This window comes from Tiliqua scincoides, chromosome 10 (genome assembly GCF_035046505.1).
Source record: "Tiliqua scincoides isolate rTilSci1 chromosome 10, rTilSci1.hap2, whole genome shotgun sequence".
Classification (NCBI taxonomy): Eukaryota; Metazoa; Chordata; class Lepidosauria; order Squamata; family Scincidae; genus Tiliqua; species Tiliqua scincoides.
Genome location: NC_089830.1, coordinates 2,254,361 through 2,281,310, shown reverse-complemented (window position 1 = coordinate 2,281,310; position 26,950 = coordinate 2,254,361). Strand labels below are relative to the sequence as shown.

The 26,950-nt window shown below is 46.4% G+C and overlaps 1 protein-coding gene across 1 annotated transcript in view; it reads left to right on the top strand.

The window, feature by feature from the left end:
* The window catches only part of CSMD2 (CUB and Sushi multiple domains 2), a 594,109-nt gene that overhangs the window by 320,813 nt on the left and 246,346 nt on the right, over positions 1 to 26,950 (top strand). The window contains exons 8-10 of the mRNA XM_066638160.1: positions 10,047 to 10,134; positions 14,996 to 15,120; positions 20,996 to 21,117. Of these exons, the coding sequence (XP_066494257.1) occupies positions 10,047 to 10,134; positions 14,996 to 15,120; positions 20,996 to 21,117 (335 nt within the window). The remainder of the gene's footprint in view (positions 1 to 10,046; positions 10,135 to 14,995; positions 15,121 to 20,995; positions 21,118 to 26,950) is intronic.

Genomic DNA, 26,950 nt, shown 5'->3' with positions numbered 1-26,950 from the left:
AGCTCCAGAACGTAGCCACTCTTTTCTCAAAAGTTTTAATGCTTGTTATCCCACCTCCTACCCTGCATTTACCGCCTCACCTCCTCCTTCCAATGCTCCGTTTGTTAGCACGTACTAACTCCGTAAAGATGGGCCGTGTGCCATAGCGGTTTTGTTGTGGTCGAAAACACAGGAGCCTCAGTGTCGGTGCTTTTTCCTCACGTAGTCTGTTGAGTCATCAAGCTGCAAGCCTACTTTTGATAACCAAATGTATTTGTCTAGCAGAAATGTAAAACGGACTCGAACTGGTGTTGTGTGAGCTAGCGACAAAGAAGCCACAGTGACTCTGCTGATAATCTGAAATAAGATCTCTCCTTTCTCTCCGTCCCGGTTATTGAATTTCACGGTACCTATCTGCTGAAAATCTTCCTGAGAAAGGACTAGTTGCTAGAATGAAAAGACAACAGGCGGAGCAGGGCGGGAAGGGGAAAAATAAATATATATAAATGTTTGATGCATTTGTACTTACTCCGAACGTGCAGTTTTGCTTCTTGTTACTGTCATCTTGACAAAATTTGACTAGAAGCACATCTAGAACAGATATTGTTTTGTTACCTGAGCTGTTCCTTTATGACACTTGAAAACTCCTTTATGGCATACTGGGTCTCGTGGAAGGGTGATGCGTTGCAAAATAGAGTCCAGTGGCCTTCTTTGTTGGGTAGGTGATTCAAAGGAGCCCCATCCTAGTGTTGCGTAGGTAGTGCGAGACCAGGCATTCAGCTGGATCTTTGTATCAGGTTGTGAGTGTATGAGCAGCTGGGTGCCCAGGTAGTGAAAAGCAGGAAAAGCTTGTGGCCTTACCAGACGTTATGGTAGGACCGGACTTGTAGGACTGGATCTGGTGCAGAGTCAGGTCTACACCCCCTTCTGCTACTTGACTCAATAGACTAGCAGGGGTCTCCAAACTTTTTGGCCAGAAGGCCGCATCAAATATCTGGCATGGTGTTGAGGGCCGGAAAAAAAATTTAAATATAAAATTTAAATAAAGAAATTAGAGATGGAATTTAGATGAATGAATAAATGAATGAATGGGCTCATTCATTCAACCTCTCTGGCCCTCAGAACACCCTCCAGATATAATCAGAGCACAGTTCTGGTCATGTTCAGCTGAGTGGGCCACAGGCTTTCAGGGGATAAGAGGTTGACCATGGGCCGGAAAGAGGTTTGCTGCAGACTGCATCTGGCCCCCGGGCCGGGGTTTGGAGACCCCTGGACTAGAACAGTGGTTCTGAAATGCTTTATTACCAGAATCCACTTTTTAAAACAACACTCTTATCAAGACCCACCTAGATTTACAATATTTATGTTTTTAAAGAGGATCTAGAAAGAAATATTTTATGTATTTATTTACAAGTAATAATAACTGGAAAAACAGATGCTCAAACATTTATCTCCCTATATTTTCACATGCTTGCAAACTGCAGGAACTCAGCTCTTTGCAGGGCAATTAGCAACAATCAGATAATTTGATTTTTGAATAGCCTCAGGGATTGATGCAGTTAGTGATCTAATCTTTTCCATCGTCCAGTGGAGGCTCTGCTCCGCAACCCACCAAAAATTGGTGGGAACCATTAGACAAGAAACAAAACCACTCCAATGCCTAGAGGGTTTACCTAAGTACACACACACTTAAGGCCGAAGAGCACACTTAACTTATTGTGACACGCTTTTCACCGAGGCTGGCCACTATTGCACTTGCACGTTAGGTTTGGAAAGCATCAGTGTCCTTTTGTATGAGGTTACTTAGGAAGTCTGGTGCAATTCAGTGAATGTGGAAGATAAGGACAAATTGGTCACTTTTTTTAACAAGAGAGATCACAGGACTGAAGAGAGTGGCTTTTTGGTGATGGGATTCAGTCTCTTTCACTCAGTGGTGGCACTATCTAGTTATTTAGATAGTCAGGAACTTGCAGTGCAAGGCGGGCTGTGAAATGTTAAGCGTTCAGCTCTTAATAGCTTCACATTGGACGCTCAAGGAGAATACTCAGAGCGAAAGAGTATTACCTGATCCAGATGTTGATCTTGCTGCTGCTATAGGCCAACACCTTTGATTGAGAGGTCCTTTCCTTTACTGCCCCACCCATTTGTTCCGGACATGTTAATTGGTTGTCACCTGCTTCAAGTGTTTGTCTGTGTGGACGTTTACACGGGAACTCTTGAGCCACTAGGGAGCACAAAGGAGAAACGGGGAACTGAGATAACCTACACCTCTGGCATAACATGGCCGGCTGGGTTGGAATGCCTGTTTCTTCATCTGAGCTCCATCTCCATTCTGTGGTTTCAGAAAGGGGCAGGATTTCTGTTAACCGGCTTGCATGCATTGCATGCAACTCCATGCGTTGGAGTTTTTGCAAAATCAGCCGAGAACCAAAAGAGTCGTCGTCCTTCTGCAGCTTGTAAGACTGAAGATGTTCTGTTGGCCACTTTGCAGCCAAGTGGTTTTTCAAGTCAGGTGCTCAGTTTTACATGTGCAGCAGCACTCTAGCCGTTTCAGCCCATGCAGAAGAAAACAGGCTTTCCCAAGGCTTTGCAGGAGATTGAGAGGAAAAGGGTGATGTGCTCTTTAATCTCCCCAGCCCTAGTGAGTGAGTGAGGTCAAATTGCCAAGGCAGCCTTTCCCAAATAAGGGCAGAAGTGGTTGCCCACCGTCGCAGTGTGTGTCTTGCATTGACTGGCATTGCAAGGTGAAATCAACGGGGCAGCCGCTTACAGTAGGTGCTTGTTATGTGAAGGGGGGTGTCGTTCTGGAAGCCCCTACAGATAAATTCTGTTGATGCTGGTGGGGTGCAAGATCAAAGTGCCGAAATTACCAGGAGGTGCACTGGGCCCACAGTCCATTCCATAGGTATCCTCACCTCCTCAGGAAGTGTTCTGATTATGCTCATGCCTCAGTCTTATCAATCAATCAACAATGTTTAATGGCATCACAACCTCAGTCTTTTAAGCAGGGCCACACTATTGCTCCAGCCTTCTTTCTTGTTTCCCAGATGCAAGTTGCAGAAGGCAGGCATTTGGGGTTACCCTAAGTACCCTTCCCCCTCAAGATCTTTAGGAAAGAGAGTTCTGAGAGAAAATAATAGAAGTTTCTAGCACCCCTGTAGTCTGTCCCTTCTCATTGAAGGAATCTGCCCTGGGGAGAAACCCCCTCCCAAAGCTTCATGTTCCTTGATCTATCTGTTGCGATTGATCTCCTTTTGTCACCCTGGAGATGGGAAGGAAGTGGCTGATTGTTTTGTTACCTTCCTGCTTTTTCAGGCAGGCATTGACCTGTCTAAAGGAGTTTACAACAAAAACTGGAGTGTCAGAGCCCAGTCCTGTGCACATCTACTCAGAAATTCAGTCAAAAGTCAATGGGCCTTACTCCCAGGTAAATGTGAATGGGATTGCAGCCTCAGGCTTCAGGTAAGTGTGGATAGGATTGCAGTCTCAGGCTTCAGTCCTATGTATACATTCCTGGGACTACGCCTCATTGAACACAATGGGACTTGTTTAGTAGAAATGCATAGGATTGCACTGTCAGACCCTGCCTTCTGGCTGACCAAGAGAACACACAAGGGTGGGGGAGTGAAGGAAAGAAAAGGAAGACCTAAATGCCAAAACAGAGTGATGACTTGCACAGAGGCACCTTTGTCCAGTATTGGCCGGGTTGATCTACTCTTAGTGATCTTCTTGCTCAGACAGAATTGACAGCCCTTGTTCCTTGTGCCTTGGTGTCAGAAGCCAGAGTGCAGGCATACCTCTCTTTAAGGCCCTTCACTTTGGAGCACTTAGCTAATACAGCACTTTCCCCACTATATATATTCGTGTTTATTTTATTTTATTTTATTTTGGCACTTGTTTTTGGTGGAGATGAGCACATTAGTGAACTCGGAGCTGAACTGGACAAGTCAATTGGCACCATTCTGTTACCCCTGCTCTGTAGTATTTTTATTTTTTTCTGTTTTACTTTTGCATCATTTTTAAGCCTAAGCGATAGTGCCCACTTAATGGATGATAGTGTAAAAATCTTTGTAGGCTTTTATATGCCTGGCAAATGGGGTGGGGGGGGGGAGCTATGATTCTCTTTACAGACATGGTCTGGAACGTCACCTGCCATATTAACAAGGTACATGTGTGTCCTCTGTCCCCGTACTTTTGCAGGCTCTGACAATTGGCTCTGACTTGGGTGGGTTCCTTACAAGAGGGACACTTTGTAGTAGCTCAGAGGCTATGTTTCCCTGTTATTATTCATTCCCCCTAGGTTGGGGGCTAGTGCTGAAAATGAGACACGCCCTGGTCTGCTCCACTTCAAGAATCATGGAATCATAAAATCTTAGAGTTGGAAGGTACCTAAAACTTCATCCAGTCAACCCCCTGCCTAGAACAGAAAATCCTCCTCGAGCATCTCCAGCAGATGAGCCTCTACTTGAAAATCTAATTTGTCCAAAATCACAAGATCCCAAGCTAATTCTATGCTTGGGATCATGAGAAAAGGTACTGAGAATAAAATGGCTAATATTGTAATGCCATTGTACAAATTGATGGTAAGGCTATACCTGGAGTATTGCGTCCAGTTCTGGTCACCACATCTCAAAAAGGATATCGTGGAAATGGAAAAGGTGCAGAGGAGAGCAACCAAAATGATGACTGGGCTGGGGCATCTCCCTTATGAGGAAAGGCTACAGCATTTGGGTCTCTTCAGCCTAGAAAAAAAGGTGCCTGGGGAGGCCATGATTGAGACATATAACACTATGCAGGGGATGGCTAGAGAGGATAGAGGTATGTTCTTTCCCCCTTTCATACAACACCAGAACCAGGGAACATCCACTAAAATTGAGTGAGTTAGGACAGACAGAAGAAAATATTTCTTGTTCCCAGCATGGAGTTAGACTGTGGAACTCCTTGCCACAGGATGTGGTGATGGCATCCAACCTAGAAGGACAAATTTCTGTAGGAAAAGTCCATTATGGGTTGCAAGCCATGATATGTATGTGCAACCTCCTGATTTTAGAAGTAGTCTACCTCAGAATGCTTGATGCAAGGGAGGGCACCAGGATGCAGGTCTGTTGTTGTCTTGTGTGCTCCCCAAGGCATCTGTTGGGCCACTGAGATACAGGAAGCTGAACTAGATGGCCTTTGGACTGATCCAGCGGGGATCTTATGTTCTTATCTCCAGTGAGGAAGAATCCACTGCCTTCATCGGCAATCTGTTTCACTGCTGAACCGCCCTTACCATCAGGAATTTTTTTCTGATGTCCAATTGGATTCTCTTCTCTTGCAGTTTGAACCTGTTGGATCTAGTTCTACTTTCAGAGGCAGTTCAAAACAAATCTCTCCCTTCTTCCATTTGAAAGCCCTTCAGGTATTTGAAGAGCGCTATCATATCCCTTCTCAGCCTTCTCTTCTCCAGGCTGAACATACCAAGTTCCCTCAACCTTTCCTGGCAGGGCTTGTTCTGAAGCCCTTGGATCATCCTCGTCGCTCTCTTCTGAACCTGCTCCAGTTTGGTTTAGCAAAAGATGGATGAACTTTCCTTCCACTCTTACTAAGCTTTGGGAGTTAATAGTGCTAACCCAACACAAGTCTTGTCATTTCATTTGGCAGAAACTAAGATTTCATCGCTCTTCATACCTGAGCTGGATGAAACGTTCATCTCATCAAAATGTGCGCTCTCTCTGTCGCTCTTTCTCTCTCGCTCTCTGAAAACACACACACTGTTTTCCTCAACAATAAGAAACACATTTATTTTGTAGCTGATATTTCAGTTTCAGTACCTTTATTGGCATACAGTTACAATACATACACACTTACATACATATACAAGAGGAAAAAAAAAACTTAAAAGAGCTGACTAGAGAACCATAACATACCAAACTAAAATTGACAATTATAAAACACGGACTTCAGGAAGTAGGGACGCGCTTCAAATTGGACGCCACTATTTGTGAAATAAATGTAGCTATCTGGAAAATGATGTTAGGGTCAGTGAAGGCTAATAAAGATTGCAATATAACAGAGACCTCAAAAGAGGAGTTAAGATAAGATTGGAGAACAAAGCATTTCCCCCTAGCCACACTATGGAGCGGCCAATGAAAAAGGAGGTGATCTAACATTTCTGCAACTTGCTGAGGGCAAGGACAGATTCTTTCCTGAAGAGGAATACCTTGAAATCTACCCCAAAGAACAGCGGATGGAATAGAGTTGCAACGGGCCATAGAAAAGGCCCTTCTGATTTTTGGGCATTCCAAAATGTAAAAATAATTGGGAATTTCCCCCACTTTGACCGGTAGCTGATGATATGCTGGTGAACAGGTTTTATTAACAGCAAGTAGGATATTAGAAGTATAAGTATCCAAAAGTCTCCCTTTCATGAGCCTACATGCCTCATCTTGGGACTTGTAGCTGATATTAAAAACACCCCTCGATTGAACAGAGCCTTGCCCTCTCCCCGCAGGGAATGAATCAATGAAAATTTCTTTATTAATGTTCAGCGTGGAGTATGGGTGGCCAACACAAGGTTGGCTGCTTTTTGCAAATTAAAGAAGCAAATTATCATGGTGAACAATGAAACCACAATTGGTTGCAGTTGAAAAGAGCCATGAGTTGGCACATGAAACAAAGGGGGAAGCTGGATGGAAAGGAACTAGGAGAGGAAGGGACCACCAGACAGTTGCCTCGAGGGCTTATGGCCCAATCCTGTTGGCAGCGTTCTCTCGGCTGCCGTTTTAGGACCTCTGCTGATAGAGCTACCTATACCTGCCGGAACAGATAAGGTGGGGCCAGGGAGGAGGTGAAACGTCGCCAGAAGGCTACGGGAGGGGTGAATTTGGCACAGAAGGTGCCTGCTAGATCCAATTCTCTCCAGTAGCAGCCTCCCCACTCCTTGCTAGCCAGGTCCAAGAAGACCTGTTGCAGGTTGGGAGGTTTATGCAGGTGGTTTAAATCCACTTTCCCTGCTGAAATCTCCTGATCCCCCCATTACTGGATACAGCGCACCTGTTTGTTTGCTTTTGGCACGGCTGCACCAGTGGGGGGTGGGGGGCTGGAGGCTAGGATTGGGTTCTCCAGTTTGATTTTTTCTAGCTCTAGAGATTGACTCTTGCAGAGGTTCCACTGTGGGCCTGAAAGGGGAAGCTCTGAGTTTCAAGTGTGCCATCCACATGGCAGCACTAGCCTTCCTTGGTACTGGTCAGCTGACCTCGATGGCCAGTCCCCATCCACTGGACCCTATAAAAGCCTGCTCTAATGTGGAAGACGTGTGAGCAAGCTGTGGTGGATTATGAATGACACCAGCGGAACCTGGAACAGACTGGCTTTTCAGACCACCTCAAAAGCAGTTGCTTGGTGAACCGCAGTCCCACGTGCTCTGGGTTCAGAATCCATTGCAGCTAGGTCTTGCACTGTATCTGCAGGTTTGGGGCCTCCTTTTGACAGGAAGGGGGACTAGAACAAGCCACTAGGGGGTGAGGGCTCGCCGGAGTCCCCAAAGGAGCATGAAGAACATCACCCTCTTCCAGGTTCTGCCTGGAGCTTCATGGCACCGAAGATCTTCATGTTAGGATCAGTCTGCAATGGCTTAGTCAGGGATCCAACTCCTCCTTTGCTTGGTCAAGTGTCAAAGCAATGCTGTCCTTAGAAGACGGCGTGTACCCTGTGCCTTGTCCTGGGACTATGCAGGTCCTGCCTGAGCTATCTTATGCGTGTGCTTGTGTGTATGTATGAAGGGGATCACACACATGAGTAGCGACAAAGGAATGAGAAAGGAAACTATGCATAAATACCCTTGCTTCTCCTAAGGCAGGTGGGCAGAGTATACCAGGCAAATTCAGGCCCTTTGTCACATTGGTAGCTTGGGGGCCACTTAGACCACTGCACAATCCCAGTATCCACCTGGTGCCACACATGGATTCAGCAGCTTCTGGCCATTCTTGCTGGAGAATGTGGTGCTCCCTTGGCCAGTGGGGAGAGAGGCATGACTTGTGTGTGTGAGAATATGTGAATTCCTGCAACAGGTGTAAGCGTCTGCAGAAAAGCAGGCAAGGCCTCTCCAGGTTAGAAGTGACGCAAATGCCTGTGGAGGGATCTCCAGAAATGTTCATGTTCACGTCTTAAGACCCTGGAGTGATTCCTTTGTCCTGGAAACATTTTGTGAGATATTTCACTTGTGCCACGTGCTTGTAGAAGAAGCAAAGGCATGATACTATGCTTCCAAAAAGAAGGCTGTGGCTCCTGGAATGGTCTGTGGGTTGGTTGCATAGATGTGGAAGTGTTCATATGTGCACATCAAGAGCATCTCAGGCTGTCGTGGTGGACCTCTGTTTCTAAGGCAGGTGTCTGCACATTAAAGCTTCTATGGGGGAGGGACTATGGTGTGACAAAACTGAAGTTTGGAATCTGTGCTTTCATCAGCTCGGTACCTGATTTCTTTCCAAATGTTGCTTGAGTTCCAGAAGTGTGTTGTGTTTTTTTTTTGTACCTGTTGTCAAGGTCAGTGGATTTTGCATGTAAGTAAACAAATACGTACAGATGCATGGAAGAACGGTGTAATGTACCTTCAGCCTTTGCCCCGTTCAACAAATGTGTGAGGGCTGCTTCACAAGTGCAGGGCCTTAGGTGTACACCTAATATATTCGATGGGTGCACCTCAAAACATACAGTAATGTGTGGATGTTACAAACCCAAGTGGCTGCAAACACATGAGTCGTGCAAGTACACTTGTTAGGTAGCCAGGTTTGGCCACAGTTTCACGTCGAGTGCTCGCACACTGGCAAACCTGCCACATCTGTGAAGTAGCTTATATGTGCCTGTTGGCAGAGGAGACAAGTGTGTTCATCTTTGGTGCTGTTTCTCCCTAGTCTCAAGCATTCTTCAAGACTCTGCCCTGATTCAGTTATATATGATGAAATGATTCCTCTTTTTGAAACATTGAATTAACCGAACAGGGATATGGGGGGAATATGAGGCATGCTCATTTGTGTTTCATGCTTTATTGCTTTTGCATTCATTGCTAAGAATGTTCACATTCTCCTCTCCTCCCCAACCCACACAGCACAACATGAGAGAATGGAGCTACATCATTTTCAACCATTTTCAATCATGGTGACGGGGGAGGGAAGCGATGAAAACATTGACTGTTGTTGCTGTTGTTGTGATGCATGGGGCTTAATTGTGTATTTATGTTCTGAAGTTCATGGTGATGCATGGGGTTTGTACAGTAGAAGCCCTGGGTTTGTTTGCCTTTCATTTTATGTTATCTTTTACAAACCGTTGAAATCAACATTTTTTCCTCCAGATATCATTTCATTCTAGCTGGATCCATGCCATTTTTTTTCCTATTAAATTCCTGAGCCGCCGCTATTGAATAGGTTGTTGGGGAATAGGGGAAAGGGTGCAAAATGGGTGTGGAGGGAGGTGTTATTTCGGTAAGGTGTCTCCCCCCCCCCTGTGTAAATAGGAATACAACAATAACATAACCAGCTTTGGACATGTCCAGATTGCCCCCTTCCTCCCCACCCTCTGGCATACTTTTGGGAGCTTCCTATATACACTTTTTTATTTTATTTTTATTTCATTTCATTTTGTTTTTATTTAGTTGTGCCTTTCGCATCTGCCAGGTGGTGGTTGGGTTTTCACAAATGTTCCGTCATCATTCCACAGGTGTCCTTTTTAGTAGCGAGTTTTGGATATGTGTCCTTTAATTTAGGCCACTGTTTGTGAACGCACAAGTACACGCAAAGTCTTCTGCTGTGACTTGAAGTGGGGGGCCAGTGGCAAGCTAATGGGGACCTGGTCTCTGGCAGGAATTGTGATGCTACCTGAGTGGGAGTCGAAATGCTTTCCATTGCGCTAAGTTGGCCTTAACGAAATAGACACATGCCCGCCCCTCCCAAACAAACCCAATGCATTCCAACTTGTAATGTCCCATTTCTCTCCGCATCCACCAAACTCTGAAATGGTTGATGTAAAAACAAAGTGATTCTGTGTTCTATTCCATCTCTGTATGTGCTGTTTTTTTTTTTGCTTTGTAGTAACACAGGTTGGTGTGTCCCAGGGACATAACATGTGTCCAGACCCTGGGATTCCAGACAGAGGCAAAAGGATAGGAAACGATTTCAGGTAAGAATTTGTGTGTGTGTGTGTGTGTGTGTTTCCTTCTTTTCACTGGCATTTTTCCCTCCCCCCTCCCCCCCGCTTATAATGTTCGGGTCTTACAAAGTTGGTTCAGAACAGATAAAAGAAAGCATGTTTTATGTCAAGAAATAAATCATTTGTGAACATTTACTGCTGCAAAATGTAATGATGACCCCTAGTTTGGAGGCATTAAATTAAGTTACATTAAAATTAGACTGATTTGTGGAGGGAGACGTCGACCATGATAGCTAAATAAAATTCCCAGATTCAGAAGCGGTATTTATCTGCATATCAGTTGACCTGAAGGGAGCTTCTGTAGACCACTGTGGGAAGTGATCAGATACAGTGGAGGGCAGAGGGCCTCTACTCTTAACCCTCACATAGAAGAGGGAACGTTGGCAGGTGCAACTTTTCAAGCCCTTCCATCTTGAGCAGCATCTTCAAAAATTCCCTGTGTTATACGATGGTTAAAGGTATAGGCACTCTGTCCTCCATTGCATCTGGTCACCCTGACTGTGGGAAACAGGATGTTGGTAGACGTACCCAGTTCTGATCCAGCCAGGACTTTTCTTGTACCTTTAAGTGTAAACGGTTCATTCTTAACTTATTCATGCTGCGCCTTTGATAGCATAATATTCCTTTAGTTATCTTTCTCTGCTAATGTTTCTAAGGCCCGTTACCCACTCTTAAAGGGCAGGTGATTATTGTCCTATCTACACTTACTCAGAAGTAAGTTCCAATGGGACTTACTCCCAGGCTAGTAGGTGATTGCAGCCTAAATCCATTTGGGTTGTTCAGTAAAGGGCATTTGAATCTTTTGCTATCATTTTAAGCGGGGGACAACAAGTGGTATTTCACATCAGGATGAGACACCACATAATTATCAATTTGGGGGGCCCATTTTGATGTGCACATTGCTCTGTCATTTTTACCTTTAGGGAGGTTTAAAAAAAGAGAGCTGAGACCTATATTCTCATCATAGTCACATTTATTTGGACAGGAAGACCTGTTCTTGTGAACCAACAATTTTAAATGTTTCTCTTCTGATGGCACACCAATCTCCATAGTCTTCTCTATGGTCTTCCCTTATGATGTCGATTCGAGCTTCTCGGATCCTCATCTAGCTTCTGAGGTTCTGTTTCTGGGGCCCCTGTCTGTAGTCACAAATTGTCTTTTCTTCCTCCAGTTCTGCTAGCGGAGGAAGAGGGACAAGACAATTGGTTACTACACACAGTTGCCCTAAAACAAAGTCTCGGAAGATGAGTTCCCCAGAGGTGAAGACCATAGAAGTCAGTTTGCTGTCAGAAAAATGCTGTGAGAATCACTGATCTAGATACTGACTGGGCCCAGGTTTGCTTGGCTCCATCAGCTACCTTCCAATTTCTAGGTGAAAAGAAATTGCCTCCATGCCTGCCTTTCTTTGGATATCATAGTCCCAGGTGGATATACTTCAGACCAAATCGGTCTACAGGTCCATGAAGGCTACTGGGGCAGCTGTCTCATGTAGAAGTTTGGTGGGGCTGCCAAGCGCCAACCACCTTCTTCCTCCGCCACTTCACCTTCTTCCTCTCCGTGAATTTGAAAAAGGAAGAGGAGAATGGAGGAAAGAGGAAGTGTCCCTGACACTCTAACCTACAACACCCTTCTCCTTCTGTTCCGATTTCCTTTCTTTTCAAATCCAGAAAGAGGGAGGAGGAACAGCATCCATAGATAAGGAGGGTGACATTTCACATGTGACATTTTGCATGCTGCTTGAAGCACCAGGAGTCAACCCTGATTCTATCACACCCAGATGGGAAGCTACCATGGTTGAGAATTCCTAGTCTGGTTGCTATGCACTCATGTTCATCACTTGATAGCAGCAGCATCAAGTGGGTGTCTTGAAGTGTGGATAGGAACTTTACAAATCAAAAGCTGTGATATCTGCTTAGGCTTTTTTTGTTTGTTTGTTTAAAGGGACACAGTTGGTTGTGGTTCAGCATCAGGCCCCCAGAAGCACTTGCACATGCAAACCAGCCTTGTGATGTTTCCAATACATGAGCTGCTATTTCTTGCCTTTTCCTTAAAGGAAGCATATTAGGACATTTGTGTTGTGTAGTGAATGGGGTGAGCAGGGCAATCAATATTTAACCTGATTTCTCTGATGCTCAAAGTGTTTCAATTTGCACCCCAAATCTTCCAGTCCCTCCAGAATTTTGGGACCAAACAGAGTGATGCCCAATGGGTAGAGGTGTTCTACAACATTTTTTATTTCCTCTCATATTTCACACACACTCCAGGAAAAAGTGCAGAGAGCGTTGTTACTTTTATTCCAAGTGTGCATTTTTATAAATTATAATAGCTTTAAAAGTGTACTAGGAAGGTGAACCTCGTGGTCTAGCGTCAGCAGATGCAGCCACAGTCATTACCCAGACACCCTCAGTCCAGCCCATTATTTTATTTTGCAGATTTTCAAGTTTATTTTTATTTGTTTATTACAAAAAGGAGAAGTGTAGAAAACAGTGTTCTGTATTTTTATTTTGTTTTCACCAAAAAAACAAACAAACCGAAAACAACACCACACCTCTACCAATGGGGAATGGAGGAAGAGAGGAAGATACCCTCCAGACATCATCCTCAGATTTAGGGCAGAATCCTAACCCACTTTTCAGCACCGACGTAAGGGCAATGCAGCTCTAAGGTAAAGGAACAAGCATTCCCTTAGTTTGAGGAGGACTCCATGAGTGACACCCAACTGCAGGGTGCAGAACACGTCCCTTTGGCACCGCTGTGCTAGTGCTGGAAAGTTGGTTAGGATTTGGGCCTCAGACAGCTAAATATGATATATAAAATGTATGAAGCTACTCTATGTTGAGTCAGACCATTGGGCCACATAACCCAATATTGTCTATTCTGGCCAGCAGCAACTCTCCAGAATGTTATGCAGAAGAATTTTCCCTGCCCTTCTACTGAACTATGATCCCTCCTCATCAAAACATCAGTACTTAGTGTACCGGGGGGGGGCATTCCTGGATCCCCCATGGAAACTGAAATTCATGGATAATGAAATTCGCATTCGGGACTTCTGGTTGCATCAGGAGGTGTTCTGAGGTGCTGGGAGGTTGCACATTAAACTGCAAGTGCATGTCAGAAGGCTCTAGCCTTCTGATTTGCAGGGAGGCTGCACATGACCTCCCCACCAGACGTCCTCTGAAGTCCTCTGAGGTCCTCCAATGGGGGCTTGCGATCATCGCTGAGTCAAATTCATGGATCGCAAACCCGTGGCTGATGAGGACTCCCCTGTACTGTTGAGAAGTGGTCCTTACTGTTGACCTGTTGGCAACCTTCAGTCTCGAAAGACTCTGGTATCACGCTCTGAATGGTGGTTCTGGAACAGCGTCTAGTGTGGCTGAAAAGGCCGAATCGGGAGTGACAATCCCTTCCACACCGGGAGCAAGTGCAGTCTGTCCCTGGTCTGTCTCCCTGGCTATGGGCCTTCCTTCTTTGCCTCTTAGCCTCAGACTGTTGGCCAAGTGTCTCTTCAAACTGGGAGAGGCCATGCTGCACAGCCTGCCTCCAAGCGGGCCGCTCAGAGGCCAGGGTTTCCCACTTGTCGAGATCCACTCCTAAGGCCTTCAGATCCCTCTTGCAGATGTCCTTATGCGCACCAGGTATGGTGTTGAGACCTCATGCTGTTGTTTTGGGCCAACTGATTAATGCGGATATTTGGGAACAGGGTGAAAAATGCCTTTTATGTAATGTCCAAAAGTTCTTCCTGATAGATTTGCACACAAAACCACCTTACGTTGCAGGTCATAAATATCTTTAAATTAAAACAAACATACCTAATGATTAAGACTAATATATTTTTCAGTTAGCAAGTTGCTTGAGGCACAGTCATATGGTAGATTTTTCAAGTCACAGGACTGCTGCTGCAAATAACCTGCAGGCCTGAATACCTGTGGAGAAAAAAAAACTAAATTTTGTTTGTTTTTTAATTTAATTTGTTTAAATGCCATAATTGCATGCTGTGTTTTTTTTTTCCACCAGCAGATTGTGCCCTAAGCAAAACAATAGCGTATATGTAGTAGTGTGTGCATTGTATTTCACTTGATAAAGCACCAGTGAACAATAGCAATGACAACATAACAATGTCAAAAGCATAACAATGAATAATTCAGGGGGTGGGGATGGACATGAAGTGCAATGATTAAACCACCATCCATCACAGACATCAACAGATGAGGCAACAAACCTCCATTCCAGCCTTGAAGGCAATGAAAAAGGATCGCACAAGGACATGGGGTGGCCGTCACATCTTGTGCCCCCAGCAGCCCAGTTTCCACCTGCAACTTTCTCTGCAGCGGCTTGTTGTAGGCACAGAACAAATGGCAGGTCTTAGCCAGTGAGGCCGGAAGCAACTCAGTCTCAGAGGCACCTTGGGGGTTCCACAACCTCTTCCAGATGCTTCACTGTGGTCTGTAAGATCTACAGCTCAATTTGAGGCCTGTCTACTCAGAAGTAAATTCCATTGACGTCAATGAGACTTACTCCCAGGAAAATGTGTATAGGATTGCATCCCTGTTTGTTTATTTGTTTGTTTATTGTATTTTTATCTCGTTTCTCCCACACCAAAATATTTAACTGATTCAGTTAAATATTGTTATGTCCTGTTGTTGTTTGTTCTGCTTTTGTTATTTGTCCTGACCCTTTGGGGTGGGGTTGGCTGTGGGTCTAAATAAATGGCAATTTGCTTGCAGGAGTGATCCTTTGATTTGGAAACAGAAAGTAATGAATTCCTATTTTAGTTACTTGCACTGGCTCCAGTTCTGGGGCTGAAAGCACCAACGTCTCTTCTGCCTTCCAGGTTAGGATCCAGTGTCCAGTTCACTTGCAATGAAGGCTATGATTTGCAGGGCTCCAAGAGCATCACCTGTAAGAAGCTAAGCGATATGATAGCAGCCTGGAGCGACCAGCGGCCTGTGTGTAGAGGTGAGGCAAGTAACCGAGTGGCGTTGAACCAGTTAGAGACCCCATAAGAGTCTCTTCTTCAGGACAGCATCCAATAGCGTCCTTGTCGAGAGCCTTGGCTGGTCCATTAATTTAGCGATGTGTGCTGCCTACAACAAGATAGGAATTGGCTTAATTGCTTCCTTTTTTATTTTTTCTCACCTTACATTTCTCAAAATGGAAGATGGGATTGTCTTAAAGAAGGGTAGTCCATTGCTAGGGCTGATGATATACTCCTCCCATCGCTGCCTCTGTATACATGAATTGGGCAGGCATTGGAAGAAAAGATAGAAGCAGGGTTCACAAACCTTGTCCAACAGTGCTAGGTTGGACCTTCACCCCCAAGCTAACAGGTGAAAGGCTGACTGGTACTGGTGGGTTTGAATGGTGGGTTTCTGACACGCATGGACCCTTGGCTAGTACCTGACCTGGCTGATCCAGCCTGCTCTGGCTGACCTGGCTAGTACCTGACCTGGTGTCCTTGCAAACACCAGGGATCAGCATCACATTCTTGATGTCTCCGTGCTTGGTATTTTCTGGTGATGAATCCTCCTTGTGGATTCATCAGCAGCTGGGGGAACATATTCAGTAGGTTAGTGTGTTTTCTTAAGAGAGGCTTAAAAAGGGCTGCATTTCCTTCATCACAAGAATGGCAACACACAGATTGGCCCACATGGCAATGAGTGGTCAGGACAAGGATAGTGGTGCTCTTCACTTAGTGATACTTAACCGAACAGTGTTATTGTGAGGATAAAAGAAGGGGGTGGACCCCTCCACACTGCGTGGAGCAGCCTGGAGGAAGGGGCAGCATATAAATGAGAAAAATCAGCAAATAATGACATTACTATAGAGGTTTTGATGTGAAGTGTTCCAAAGTCCAAAGCTCTTCCTCTGGGCTTGCAGGACAGCCAAAGCCATGCAAGAAGGTAAGGGACAAGGTGAGTTCATATCAGAGGAGTCTGGATACCATAGAATGAGAGTTGAAAGGTACCCACAAGGTAATCTAACCCAACCCCTCACCCGCCTATAGCAGGAAATGCCAGGTGCAAGGGAGGACACCAGGATGCAGGTCTCTTGTTGTCTTGTGTGCTGGTGGGCCTCTGTGAGATACAGGAAGCTGGACTAGGTGGACCTATGGCCTGATCCAGTGGGGCTGTTCTTATGTTCTTAACTACAATTCCCAGGAGGCCTTGCAGGTCTCTTGTTATCTGGTGTGCTCCCTGGGGCAGTTGGTGGGCCGCTGTGAGATACAGGAAGCTGGACTAGATGGGCCTATGGCCTGATCCAGTGGGGCTGTTCTTATGTTCTTAACTACAATTCCCAGGAGGCCTTGCAGGTCTCTTGTTATCTGGTGTGCTCCCTGGGGCAGTTGGTGGGCCGCTGTGAGATACAGGAAGCTGGACTAGATGGGCCTATGGCCTGATCCAGTGGGGCTGTTCTTATGTTCTTAACTACAATTCCCAGGAGGCCTTGCAGGTCTCTTGTTATCTGGTGTGCTCCCTGGGGCAGTTGGTGGGCCGCTGTGAGATACAGGAAGCTGGACTAGATGGGCCTTTGGCCTGATCCAGTAGGGTTATTCTTATGTTCTTATCTCCATTGACGGAGAGTCCATCACCTCCCTCTGTTCCCCTGCCCAACCACCCTTACCTGATGTCCAATCGGAATGTCTTCTCTTGCAGGTTGTTCTACTTTCAGAGGTAGTTGAGAACAAATAAGTCTTCCATATGACAGCCCTTCAGGTCTTTGAAGAACACTGTCATACCCTCTGATTGTACACCCACTTTGCCCCTGTACCAAGAGCCCACATACTGGGAGCTGAGATTCCAGTCTGCTCCCCTCCCGTCCACAGTGTGGACAGGGCACCTGGTACTTCTTGCAGCCATGAATCTTAAAGCATCTCTTTGCAGGGTTCCAGTATTTTTGCAACCTGTTCATCACTTGAAATTTGCTTGGCACGCCAACATCCGGAATCCCTGCTAATCCTGAAATCCACACCAGCTTCAAGGAATTAAATCAGCATAAGAGGATATTTGGCATCAATACGCAACTCCATAAATGAAATTTACGGTGGCCTCTCATTGAGATAAGGGAGGACTTGCCGGGGTGCTTATGACACTGTTAATCAACCACACATATGCACACTTAAAATCTTCACGTTAAACGTTTCAGCTTTCACCTTCACCAGGAACACAAATTATCATTTAACGATAAGCTCAGGTACCGGTGGCAGTTTGAAAAATGCTCAGGGTGGTTATTGATGTAAAGCCAAAGCTCGAGTGTTTAACATTAAAATTTTAAATGTTCTCTGCCTGGTAATCCATTTATTTAGATATTATTACTATTTAGTGTTTGACAGTATCCAGCAGTCTACTTGATTAGCAGTGCTGCAGGGCTGCTTTTTCCCCCCATTTAATGTATATGGCTTTACAGAGGAAGTGTGGAGGATTGCGGAGTGGGTGCTAGAGTGCTGAAGTGCTCCACGCTTCCTTTATTGCTCTTCCATTTTGAATCCAGGAAGTGGGAGAAGGAGCAGTAGCAGAGATGGGGGAGGGAGAGGCAGTCCCCACTAATCCTTTGAAGAAACACCCTCCTCATGGTTTGATGGCCCAACAAGTAAAGGTCTTTGATTTTTTCTTTGTGTTTGTTTTTAATTTTCAAACAAGCCTTTAACAGCCAAAGGGCTGGCCTTTTAAGAGAGTTGCATTAAGGAGTGAGTTTGCAGCCATTGAATTGCTTATCCTTGGCGGCAGTGCAGTGCCCATAACTTTTTGGCACCCCCCCCCCATGGCAAAATTATTTTCACCAACAGTCGTGACATGAAACGAGTACATGTGTGTGGCACTTAATGACAGAGATATGTTCTGTGATCACCGTTGTTATGCGATTAGGTCATTAAGCAAACATTCAGCCTAATCTGGTGCTTTTGTTGTGTAAACTGAAACTCCCTGCCAGACACTAGCTGGCTGCAGAGGCTACCACAGACTGATGGCCTCTTCTTTGCATTAAGCACATAAGAACAGCCTCACTGGATCAGGCCATAGGCCCATCTAGTCCAGCTTCCTTTATCTCACAGCGGCCCACCAAATGCCCCAGGGAGCACACCAGATAACAAGAGACCTGCAAGGCTTCCTGGGAATTGTAGTTAAGAACATAAGAACAGTCCCGCTGGATCAGGCCATAGGCCCATCTAGTCCAGCTTCCTGTATCTCACATTGGCCCACCAAATGCATCAGGGAGCACACCAGATAACAAGAGACCTGCAAGGCTTCCTGGGAATTGTAGTTAAGAACATAAGAACAGCCCCACTGGATCAGGCCGTAGGCCCATCTAGTCCAGCTTCCTGTATCTCACAGCGGCCCACCAAATGCCCCAGGGAGCACACCAGATAACAAGAGACCTGCAAGGCTTCCTGGGAATTGTAGTTAAGAACATAAGAACAGCCCCACTGGATCAGGCCGTAGGCCCATCTAGTCCAGCTTCCTGTATCTCACAGCGGCCCACCAAATGCCCCAGGGAGCACACCAGATAACAAGAGACCTGCAAGGCTTCCTGGGAATTGTAGTTAAGAACATAAGAACAGCCCCACTGGATCAGGCCGTAGGCCCATCTAGTCCAGCTTCCTGTATCTCACAGCGGCCACCAAATGCCCCAGGGAGCACACCAGATAACAAGAGACCTGCAAGGCTTCTGGGAATTGTAGTTAAGAACATAAGAACAGCCCCACTGGATCGGGCCATAGGCCCATCTAGTCCAGCTTCCTGTATCTCACAGCGGCCCACCAAATGCCCCAGGGAGCACACCTGATAACAAAAGACCTGCATCCTGGTGCCCTCCCTTGCATCTGGCATTCTGACATAACCCATTTCTAAAATCAGGAGGTTGTGCATACACATCATGGCTTGTACCCCGTAATGGATTTATGGGGCCTCTCTGTTATGTAAATAGACACTCTGCTATAGGCTATGGGCGATGCAATTGCTTCATTAAGAGCACCTTTATTGTACTTTGACCTCTGTCATATATGCAGTCTGTCATTAAGCAAATGGTTGTTAAGTGGCGAAAGAAAGAGAGAGAGAGAGAAAGAAAGAGTTCCTCTGTACCTCTGCACATGCAAAAGTGTTTTGGTGGTTTTGTCCACACAATCCCCAAATTCAAGCCACGTTTTCAGAAATTTGGTCCATGCCTAGCAAAATTGGGAGGTTTCTCAACCTGCTGCTGGGCTACCCTACATGATGGGAAGTCTGTTTTTTACTGCTTCCAGCTGTTTCCAACGGGGCAGATCTGTTCTCCATTAAAAAAGAGAAAGGTAGACAAGGTATATAATTTACACCCTGCCTGCATAACTTGTGCCCAACTGTGCTGTGTGGCGTGGCCTGCTGAGGGTTTGTTCATTCCCCCTCGCTTCCCCTACTTGTGGAGTTCCAGGCAGGCAGGATTCACTGAGACAACCTGTGGCTTGTGGCCTTTATGATTCTGTGGCCTTTATGGTTCTATGATTGGTCAATAGAGGCAAATGCAGCAATGTCTTGACTTTCATCCACTCTTCAGTCGCTTTGGTCTTTCAGTCAGTGCTTTCCTCTTTCGTCTGATTTCATCCAACCATCCAGTACATACATCAATGTTCTTATGTGTGCACGTTTTCTTTTATTTCTGCTTATTTAAGTTTCACATGAATTCTAATATGTTATATAGTTATTTATGTTTCCATGCCGACCACAATAAATTTGCAAGCTAAACAAGGCTTCTGCTTTGACATCCATCCACGCTCTGGTCCCTAACCAGACGGAAGGGGCAAGCTATTGCTGTAGTGCTCTCTTGTTGGCATCCTTCAGTCTCGGAAGACTATGGTGTCACGCTCTGAATGGTGATTCTGGATCAGAGTGTAGTGCAGGGGTCTCCAAATTGTGGCCTGGGGGTCATATCCAGCCCACCACAAGTTTTTATCTGGCCCTCAGCAACTTTCTTTCTTGTCAGAGTGTTTGGTAATGTTTGACATTTTTACTCATTATATATCATTTCTCAATTTAAAGCATGTCATTATTTCTTTGTAATTGTCATATTTCTCTCTTTTACTGAATTATATCATGCTGATTACAAAAAAATTCCCCACAAAAAAACAGATCCAAATACCACTTATTCATTCATCTAAATTTAATTCATCCATTTATAAAACTAATTTTTTGCCCCCCCCCCCAAATCTACAAAATATACTATGTAGCTATGATGTGGTCCTCGTCCTGAAACATTTGGAGAACCCTGCTGATGTGCAGTGTTTCCCAAACTGTGCGTCAGGATCCACCAGTGGGTCACAACCAGATGGCTGATGGGTCATGAAACTGACTGATAGCTGCCAAGGAAAATGCATGGAGGGGGCCCTGTGGAAAATGAAACTGAGCTGCAATGCATGTTTACTTGTGAGTAAGTGACCATGCCTCAGTTCATTTTGAAGAGCAGGCCGGGGGGAACGCAATCTCACCAGAATGACCTCGTTCCAATTAAACCAGGCCCCAAAAAACACTCAATAAGGAAGTTGCCCCCAAGCTGAAGTCCAGGCAAATACAAAGTCACTAGAATGGTCTCAGTTCAGTGAACCATAGTAAAAAGGATAAAAACAGAGGTTTGAGCAGCTGGTAAGATGCTTTCTTTTAAAGTCTTGTAAAGCTAAGTGGGTCCTAAAAGTGTGTCGTTCTGAAAAGTGGGTCCCGGTGCTCAAAAGTTTGGGAACTACTGCTGCAGTGGGGGGGGCAGGACATATTCCACCTTACGTTAAGACAAAGTTATCCTGAACCCCACCTGCAGAGCCATACTGACCTAATAATTTTCAACACATGCTTCTTCCTATGTCTTCCCCCCACAGCCAGGATGTGCGACATGTATCTCCGTGGACCCAGCGGTGTCATCACATCTCCCAACTACCCTGTTCAGTACGACAACAACGCCTACTGTGTGTGGGTGATAACAGCTGTCAATCCCGCCAAGGTAGGTCTTAGAGATATCTCATTGTGAGTGATTGTATATCCTCTTCATAGGATCTGGGCATTGGGAGGTCTTTTGTGAAGCTGGGCCAAAGTTATAGTCTCCCTCCTTATTTGTGGATTTCACTCAATGCGGGTGCTGGGCCTGTGTCTGGAGGGCCTCAAGGACCTTCTGAACATGACCAGAAGGTGCTTCTGTTCATGTCTGGGAGGTCCTTTGAGGGCTTTCCACGGATTTCATCATCCGCGGAAATCAATATCCGTGGGGTGTGTGTCCTGGAACTGACCCCCCCCACACAGGTTCCAAGGGTCCACCATATTACAGGAAGACTGGGAAGAGCAGGAAGTGGGTCTCTGGTGGCTCTGAGGAACTGAAGCCCTTGAGCAGAGTTCTACACAAGGAGTTCACATTCCAAACTGGGTGGCGTAGAAAACACAAGGTGTTTTCCAGGTGGAAGTGAAGCAGAGATATATCTGGGACAGGTGGGCCAGCAGTTGGCAAACAGGAAGTGGCGGATGGAATGCAACAGGGACCTGGGCTTGTAGTGCAGACCGTGTACAGCCTCCAAGCATTGTATGTGGCAGCCTAGACAATCTGCTGGTGTTTGCCCTAGAAGCGTTTCTAGACCTTTCTGGCCAATGGGAGAACAGGTCACAAACGGTCTGTTGCAAGAGGTATAATGTGAGCAAGTCTCTGCTTGCTGAGATGTTGAGACATTTCAGACCTCCTTGGCTCTATCACCCTTGGAACTCCGGCCTGATTTCTCCCAAGGCAACATTTTGTGGTGGATGTGAAGGTTTCTGCTCTGTGTCTATCAAAAACATTTTGATTTTTTTTTTTTTTAACTAAAGGCTCAATCCTATCCAACTTTCCAGTGCTGATGCAACTGCAATGCAGCACCAGGGTAAAGAAACAAATGTCACCTTACCTTGAGGAGACCTCAGTGACTGTTGCACCACTGCAGGATGTAGCACACACCCTGTTGGCTTGGTCGCATCAGTGCCGGAGAGTTGTATAGGACTGGGCCCCAGATAAGTTGTGGCAGAAATAACCAAAATTTATCAGAAGAATTTCCTCTAAAAACTCTTATTTCGCTACAGCCTTGTATCACTTTCCCACATCTGTTCCAAGGTCCTAGTCCTTATTTTTAATTTTGGCCACTCTTGGCTATACATTCTCTCTTGTATCTTTTTGCGCCTTCTGTCCACCCCACTGCTTTATACAAGTTTCTCTGCGATCAGCTCCCATCTGCTTCCATCACCATACCTTATGTCATACTATTTTTTTCCCCCTGTATGTCTAGAATAACTTCCTGGAAAATCTCAGCTTTCATGTGCAGTGCTTAGCCCTTATGTTTCAAAGGGCATGCTTCAATATGAGGGCAGTGACTGCTGCTATCAGAAGTCAAAGGGGTTGCGGGAGAGGACTTGCAGTGAGTAGGGGTAATAGGTTCCATTGCCTACTCCACAGTTAGCGTTACCAGTCAAAGGCAATGTTGCAAAATGGTTAAAGTAGCAGAATGCATAGTGCAAGAGAAGAGTTGCCATGGGCAGTGCGTAGCTAAGGGGTGCAAGGGGTACATTGTCCCGGGTACCACGCCTTGAGGGGTTGTCTTAGAGCAGTGTTTCTCAACCAGTGGTACAGGTACCACCAGTAGTGCTTGAACTGGTGTCTAATGGTACTCATGGGACCCCTGGACACCTGCCACCCAATAGCGAAATCAGGAACATGACACAACAAACAGCAGCAGGAGGCTTGGCTAAGGGGGCAGAGCTCCAAAGCATGGTTTTTCATGCTCAGAAAAGCCCTCCCGTCCTCCCTGAGCCTCTTACTGGTGTTGGTTGTGTTGCATCTGGCCTCCCAACCAAGAAGGAACTGGTGATGATGTAATCCAGGGGTCTCCAAACCCCAGCCCGGGGCCCAGATGCAGCCCACGGCAAGCCTCTATCCAGCCCACAGCCAGCCTCTTGTCCCATGAAACAGCCAGCTTGTCACAGTCCCTTGTCACAGCCAGCAGCAGGGTGGGGGCTATCCAGTGTTTTGCATTGAGTGCCACATGTATGACCATATGCCTCTGGGGCATAAGTCATGGGTGTGTCCTTGGTGGAAGGAGCTCCAGGGACTCAGGGAACGCATCCGCTCCGTTGAAGCTTTGGTGGCCAACCTGGAGAAGCAGAGGCAGGCAGAGAAGGACTGTGGGGAGACTTCCGGGGACGATCAGGCTTCGTCCCAGCCGCAAGCATGCAGCTTCTCAGCTGCCCGAGTGGGTAGTCTCGGGGCTGGAGGACGTCGTCCTGGAGAGGAGGGAAACAATCCCCTAGGGAATCAACAGTAATAGAGGCCCAGCGGAAGTGTATACCGCAAAGGAAGAAGGGCTCAACTAAGTCCTGGAGAGTGCCCGCATGGCTAACAAGCCAAGTTAGAGAGGCCGTAAAGGGCAAGGAAGCTTCCTTCCTTAAATTTCATGCACATTGGAGCAAAACTTCACATATAGGCTGATGGGTTCTGAGCTGTCTGTGACAGATCAGGAGAGAGATCTTGGGGTGGTGGTGGACAGGTCGATGAAAGTGTCGACCCAATGTGTGGCGGCAGTGAAGAAGGCCAATTCTATGCTTGGGATCATTAGGAAGGGTATTGAGAACAAAACGGCTAATATTATAATGCCGTTGTGCAAATTGGTGGTAAGGCCACACCTGGAGTATTGTGTCTAATTCTGATCGCCACATCTCAAAAGGGACATAGTGGAAATAGGAAAGGTGCAAAAGAGGGCAACTAAGATGATTACGGGGCTGGGGCACCTTCTTTATGAGGAAAGGCTACAGCGTTTGGGCCTCTTCAGCCTAGAAAAGAGGCGCCTGAGGGGGGACATGATTGAGACATACAAAAGTATTCAGGGGATGGACAGAGTGGATAGAGAGATGCTCTTTACACTCTCACATAACACCAGAATCAGGGGACATCCACTAAAATTGAGTGTTGGGAGAGTTAGGACAGACAAAAGAAAATATTTCTTTACTCAGCGTATGGTTGGTCTGTGGAACTCCTTGCCACAGGATGTGCTGACGGCATCTGGCCTGGATGCTTTTAAAAGGGGATTGGACAAGTTTCTGGAGGAAAAATCCATTATGGGGTACAAGCCATGATGTTTATGTGCAACCTCCTCATTTTAGAAATGGGCTATGCCAGATGCAAGGGAGGGCACCAGGATGCAGGTCTCTTGTTATCTGGTGTGCTCCCTGGGACATTTGGTGGGCTGCTGTGAGATACAGGAAGCTGGACTAGACTGGGCCTATGGCAACAGTGGGGCTGTTCTTATGTTCTTATGAAAGCCTCTGGCCCACTCAACTGAACGTGACCAGAGCTGTGTTCTGGTTGTGCCTGGAGGGTGCTCTGAGAGCCAGAGAAGTTGAATGAATGAACTCATCCATTCATTTATTCACTCATCTAAGTACCATCTCCAATTTATTTATTTAAATTTTTTATTTAAATTTTTTTTCTGGCCCTCAGCGCCACACTAGATATATGATGTGGCCCTCTGGCCAAAAAGTTTGGAGACCCCTGATGTAATCACCAGTTGCTTCCAGAGGTACTTGGAATAGGTGGATCTGGTGAAACGGTACGGTGGAGGACAAACATTAAGAGACTCTGGGTGCAATCCTAACCCACTTTCCAGCACCAGCAGAAGGGCAATAAAGCTCCAAGGTAAGGGAACAAACATTCCCTTATTCTGAGGAGACCTCCATAAGTGCCACCCAACTGCAGGATGCAGCACACGTCCCGTTGAAACAGCTATGCCAGTGCTGGAAAGTTGGTTAGGGTTTGGGCCTCTGTCTTAGAGGGTTGATGCTAATTTTCCACATGATTTTGTATATTCAAAAGACTTTAAAGAGACTTAGGAGTGTGTTTGGTTTTCCGTATTACTGTATATAGCTGCCAATGACACATGGGTGGGAAGACCTGGGCTCCCAAGACTTTTCCAGCTGTCTCCACCCTCCCCCACCTTGTACCACCCCTCCCTGCCTCCATTCTGCTCACCCGTCGCCACCCTCCCCTGCTCTGTTTCACCCCTCTCCCTTTGCAAAGGGACCCAAAAGAAACTTTGTACCCCCTGATAAAATTCCTCTCGGAGGCCCTGGCAGAAGTTGTCATACAGTTGGCTGGATGCTTATGGCTCTTGTGGAGGTGGGGGGGTGGGGTCCCAAGGAGAAAATGCAGCTCTCTTACGCTGATGCAGCGCTCTGCATCAGCAGGGAAAACCATTCTCTGGGTGTGTTCCAAGACCCCCCCCACGTCATCCCTGCTATCCCTGTTTCTGCGAATTGGATGATTGGCCCAAAACTGCACTGATGGATTTTGAACCAGTGCAGCTGTGCCGCTCAGCTTGTTGCTGTTAATGTGAGGAGTTGTTCTGCCACTGGAGTCTGATGTCTTTGCCAGCGTTTAAATGGCTGAAGATGTTCCCCGGTGTCCCTTGGGCATCTCTGCTCAGACAGATGAGGGGCGGGGAAGAGAGAGAGAGAGGGGAAGAAAGAGAGAAGGAGTAGAAAACAAATCAATTCCTGTTAGCATTTGACTGCTGTCACACGAACCTGCCGAGATGGCAGAAACCTATTGCTGAGAGGCAGGACTGTGTGACAGTAAAGCAAAGCAGGCAACACATAATGAGGGGAACAGAGAGAGGTCATGCATATGTGGGCACCTGTGGATCTTGGGCTTTTCCTGTGATGGATGATGTCACCAGAGTAAAAATGAAAATGCCCAAAGAATGAATCACACACGTCAGCCAAAACCTTTGCCCACCACCCTCAGCCATAGGCCCACACACCAAAAGAGAACCCATGGAGGAAGGGATGCGCTGTCTACCGCTCATTGGTGAAGGTTTGCGCTCTGTGGTCAGCGTCTGCAAGTGAAAAAGTGTTGGGTAACGAGAACCAGGAAATTCCCATCCTATGCCAGTGGACTTGTGGGACCCATTGCGAGTCAGACTGGACCATACTGGGCAAGAAGGACCAGTGTCCTGACTCCATATAAGGCAGATTTGTCTGCTCGTAGACTGCTACTATCTATGGCACTGGAGGGTTGGGTTCTAGGGGTAATAGTCATGCACCCAGAAGGGGCCAGTTCAAACTATGAAATGTCTGAAAAGTCTCCCTAACTGCAGTATTGAATGAATATCAGTGGCAGACCTCTCCAGCCCCGCATCCCGGGGCAAAGGTCTGTGATGGCATTCCCCCTGTGGGATGCTCTGCCCCACCATGTGCAAATCTGCCCCCCTCACTTACCTGGCACACACAGTGCCTAGCCGACTCTAGGAACTCATCAATGGTTGGCAACCTTCAGTCTGGAAAGACTATGGTATAAGCCTACAGCACCCGGTATTCCCAGGCGGTCTCCCATCCAAATACTAACCAGGCCTGACCCTGCTTAGCTTCCGAGATCATGGCATAAGCCTACAGCACCCGGTATTCCCAGGAGGTCTCCCATCCAAGTCCTAACCAGGCCTGACCCTGCTTAGCTTCCCAGATCATGGTAGAAGCCTACAGCACCCGGTATTCCCAGGCGGTCTCCCATCCAAGTACTAACCAGGCCTGACCCTGCTTAGCTTCCGAGATCATGGTAGAAGCCTACAGCACCCGGTATTCCCAAGCGGTCTCCCATCCAAGTACTAACCAGGCCTGACCCTGCTTAGCTTCTGAGATCATGGTATAAGCCTACAGCACCCTGTATTCCCAGGTCTCCCATCCAAGTACTAACCAGGCCTGACCCTGTTTAGCTTTCTAGATCAGATGAGATCTGGCATGTGCAAGGTAACATCAGGGAAGCCTCTTTGAGGTTC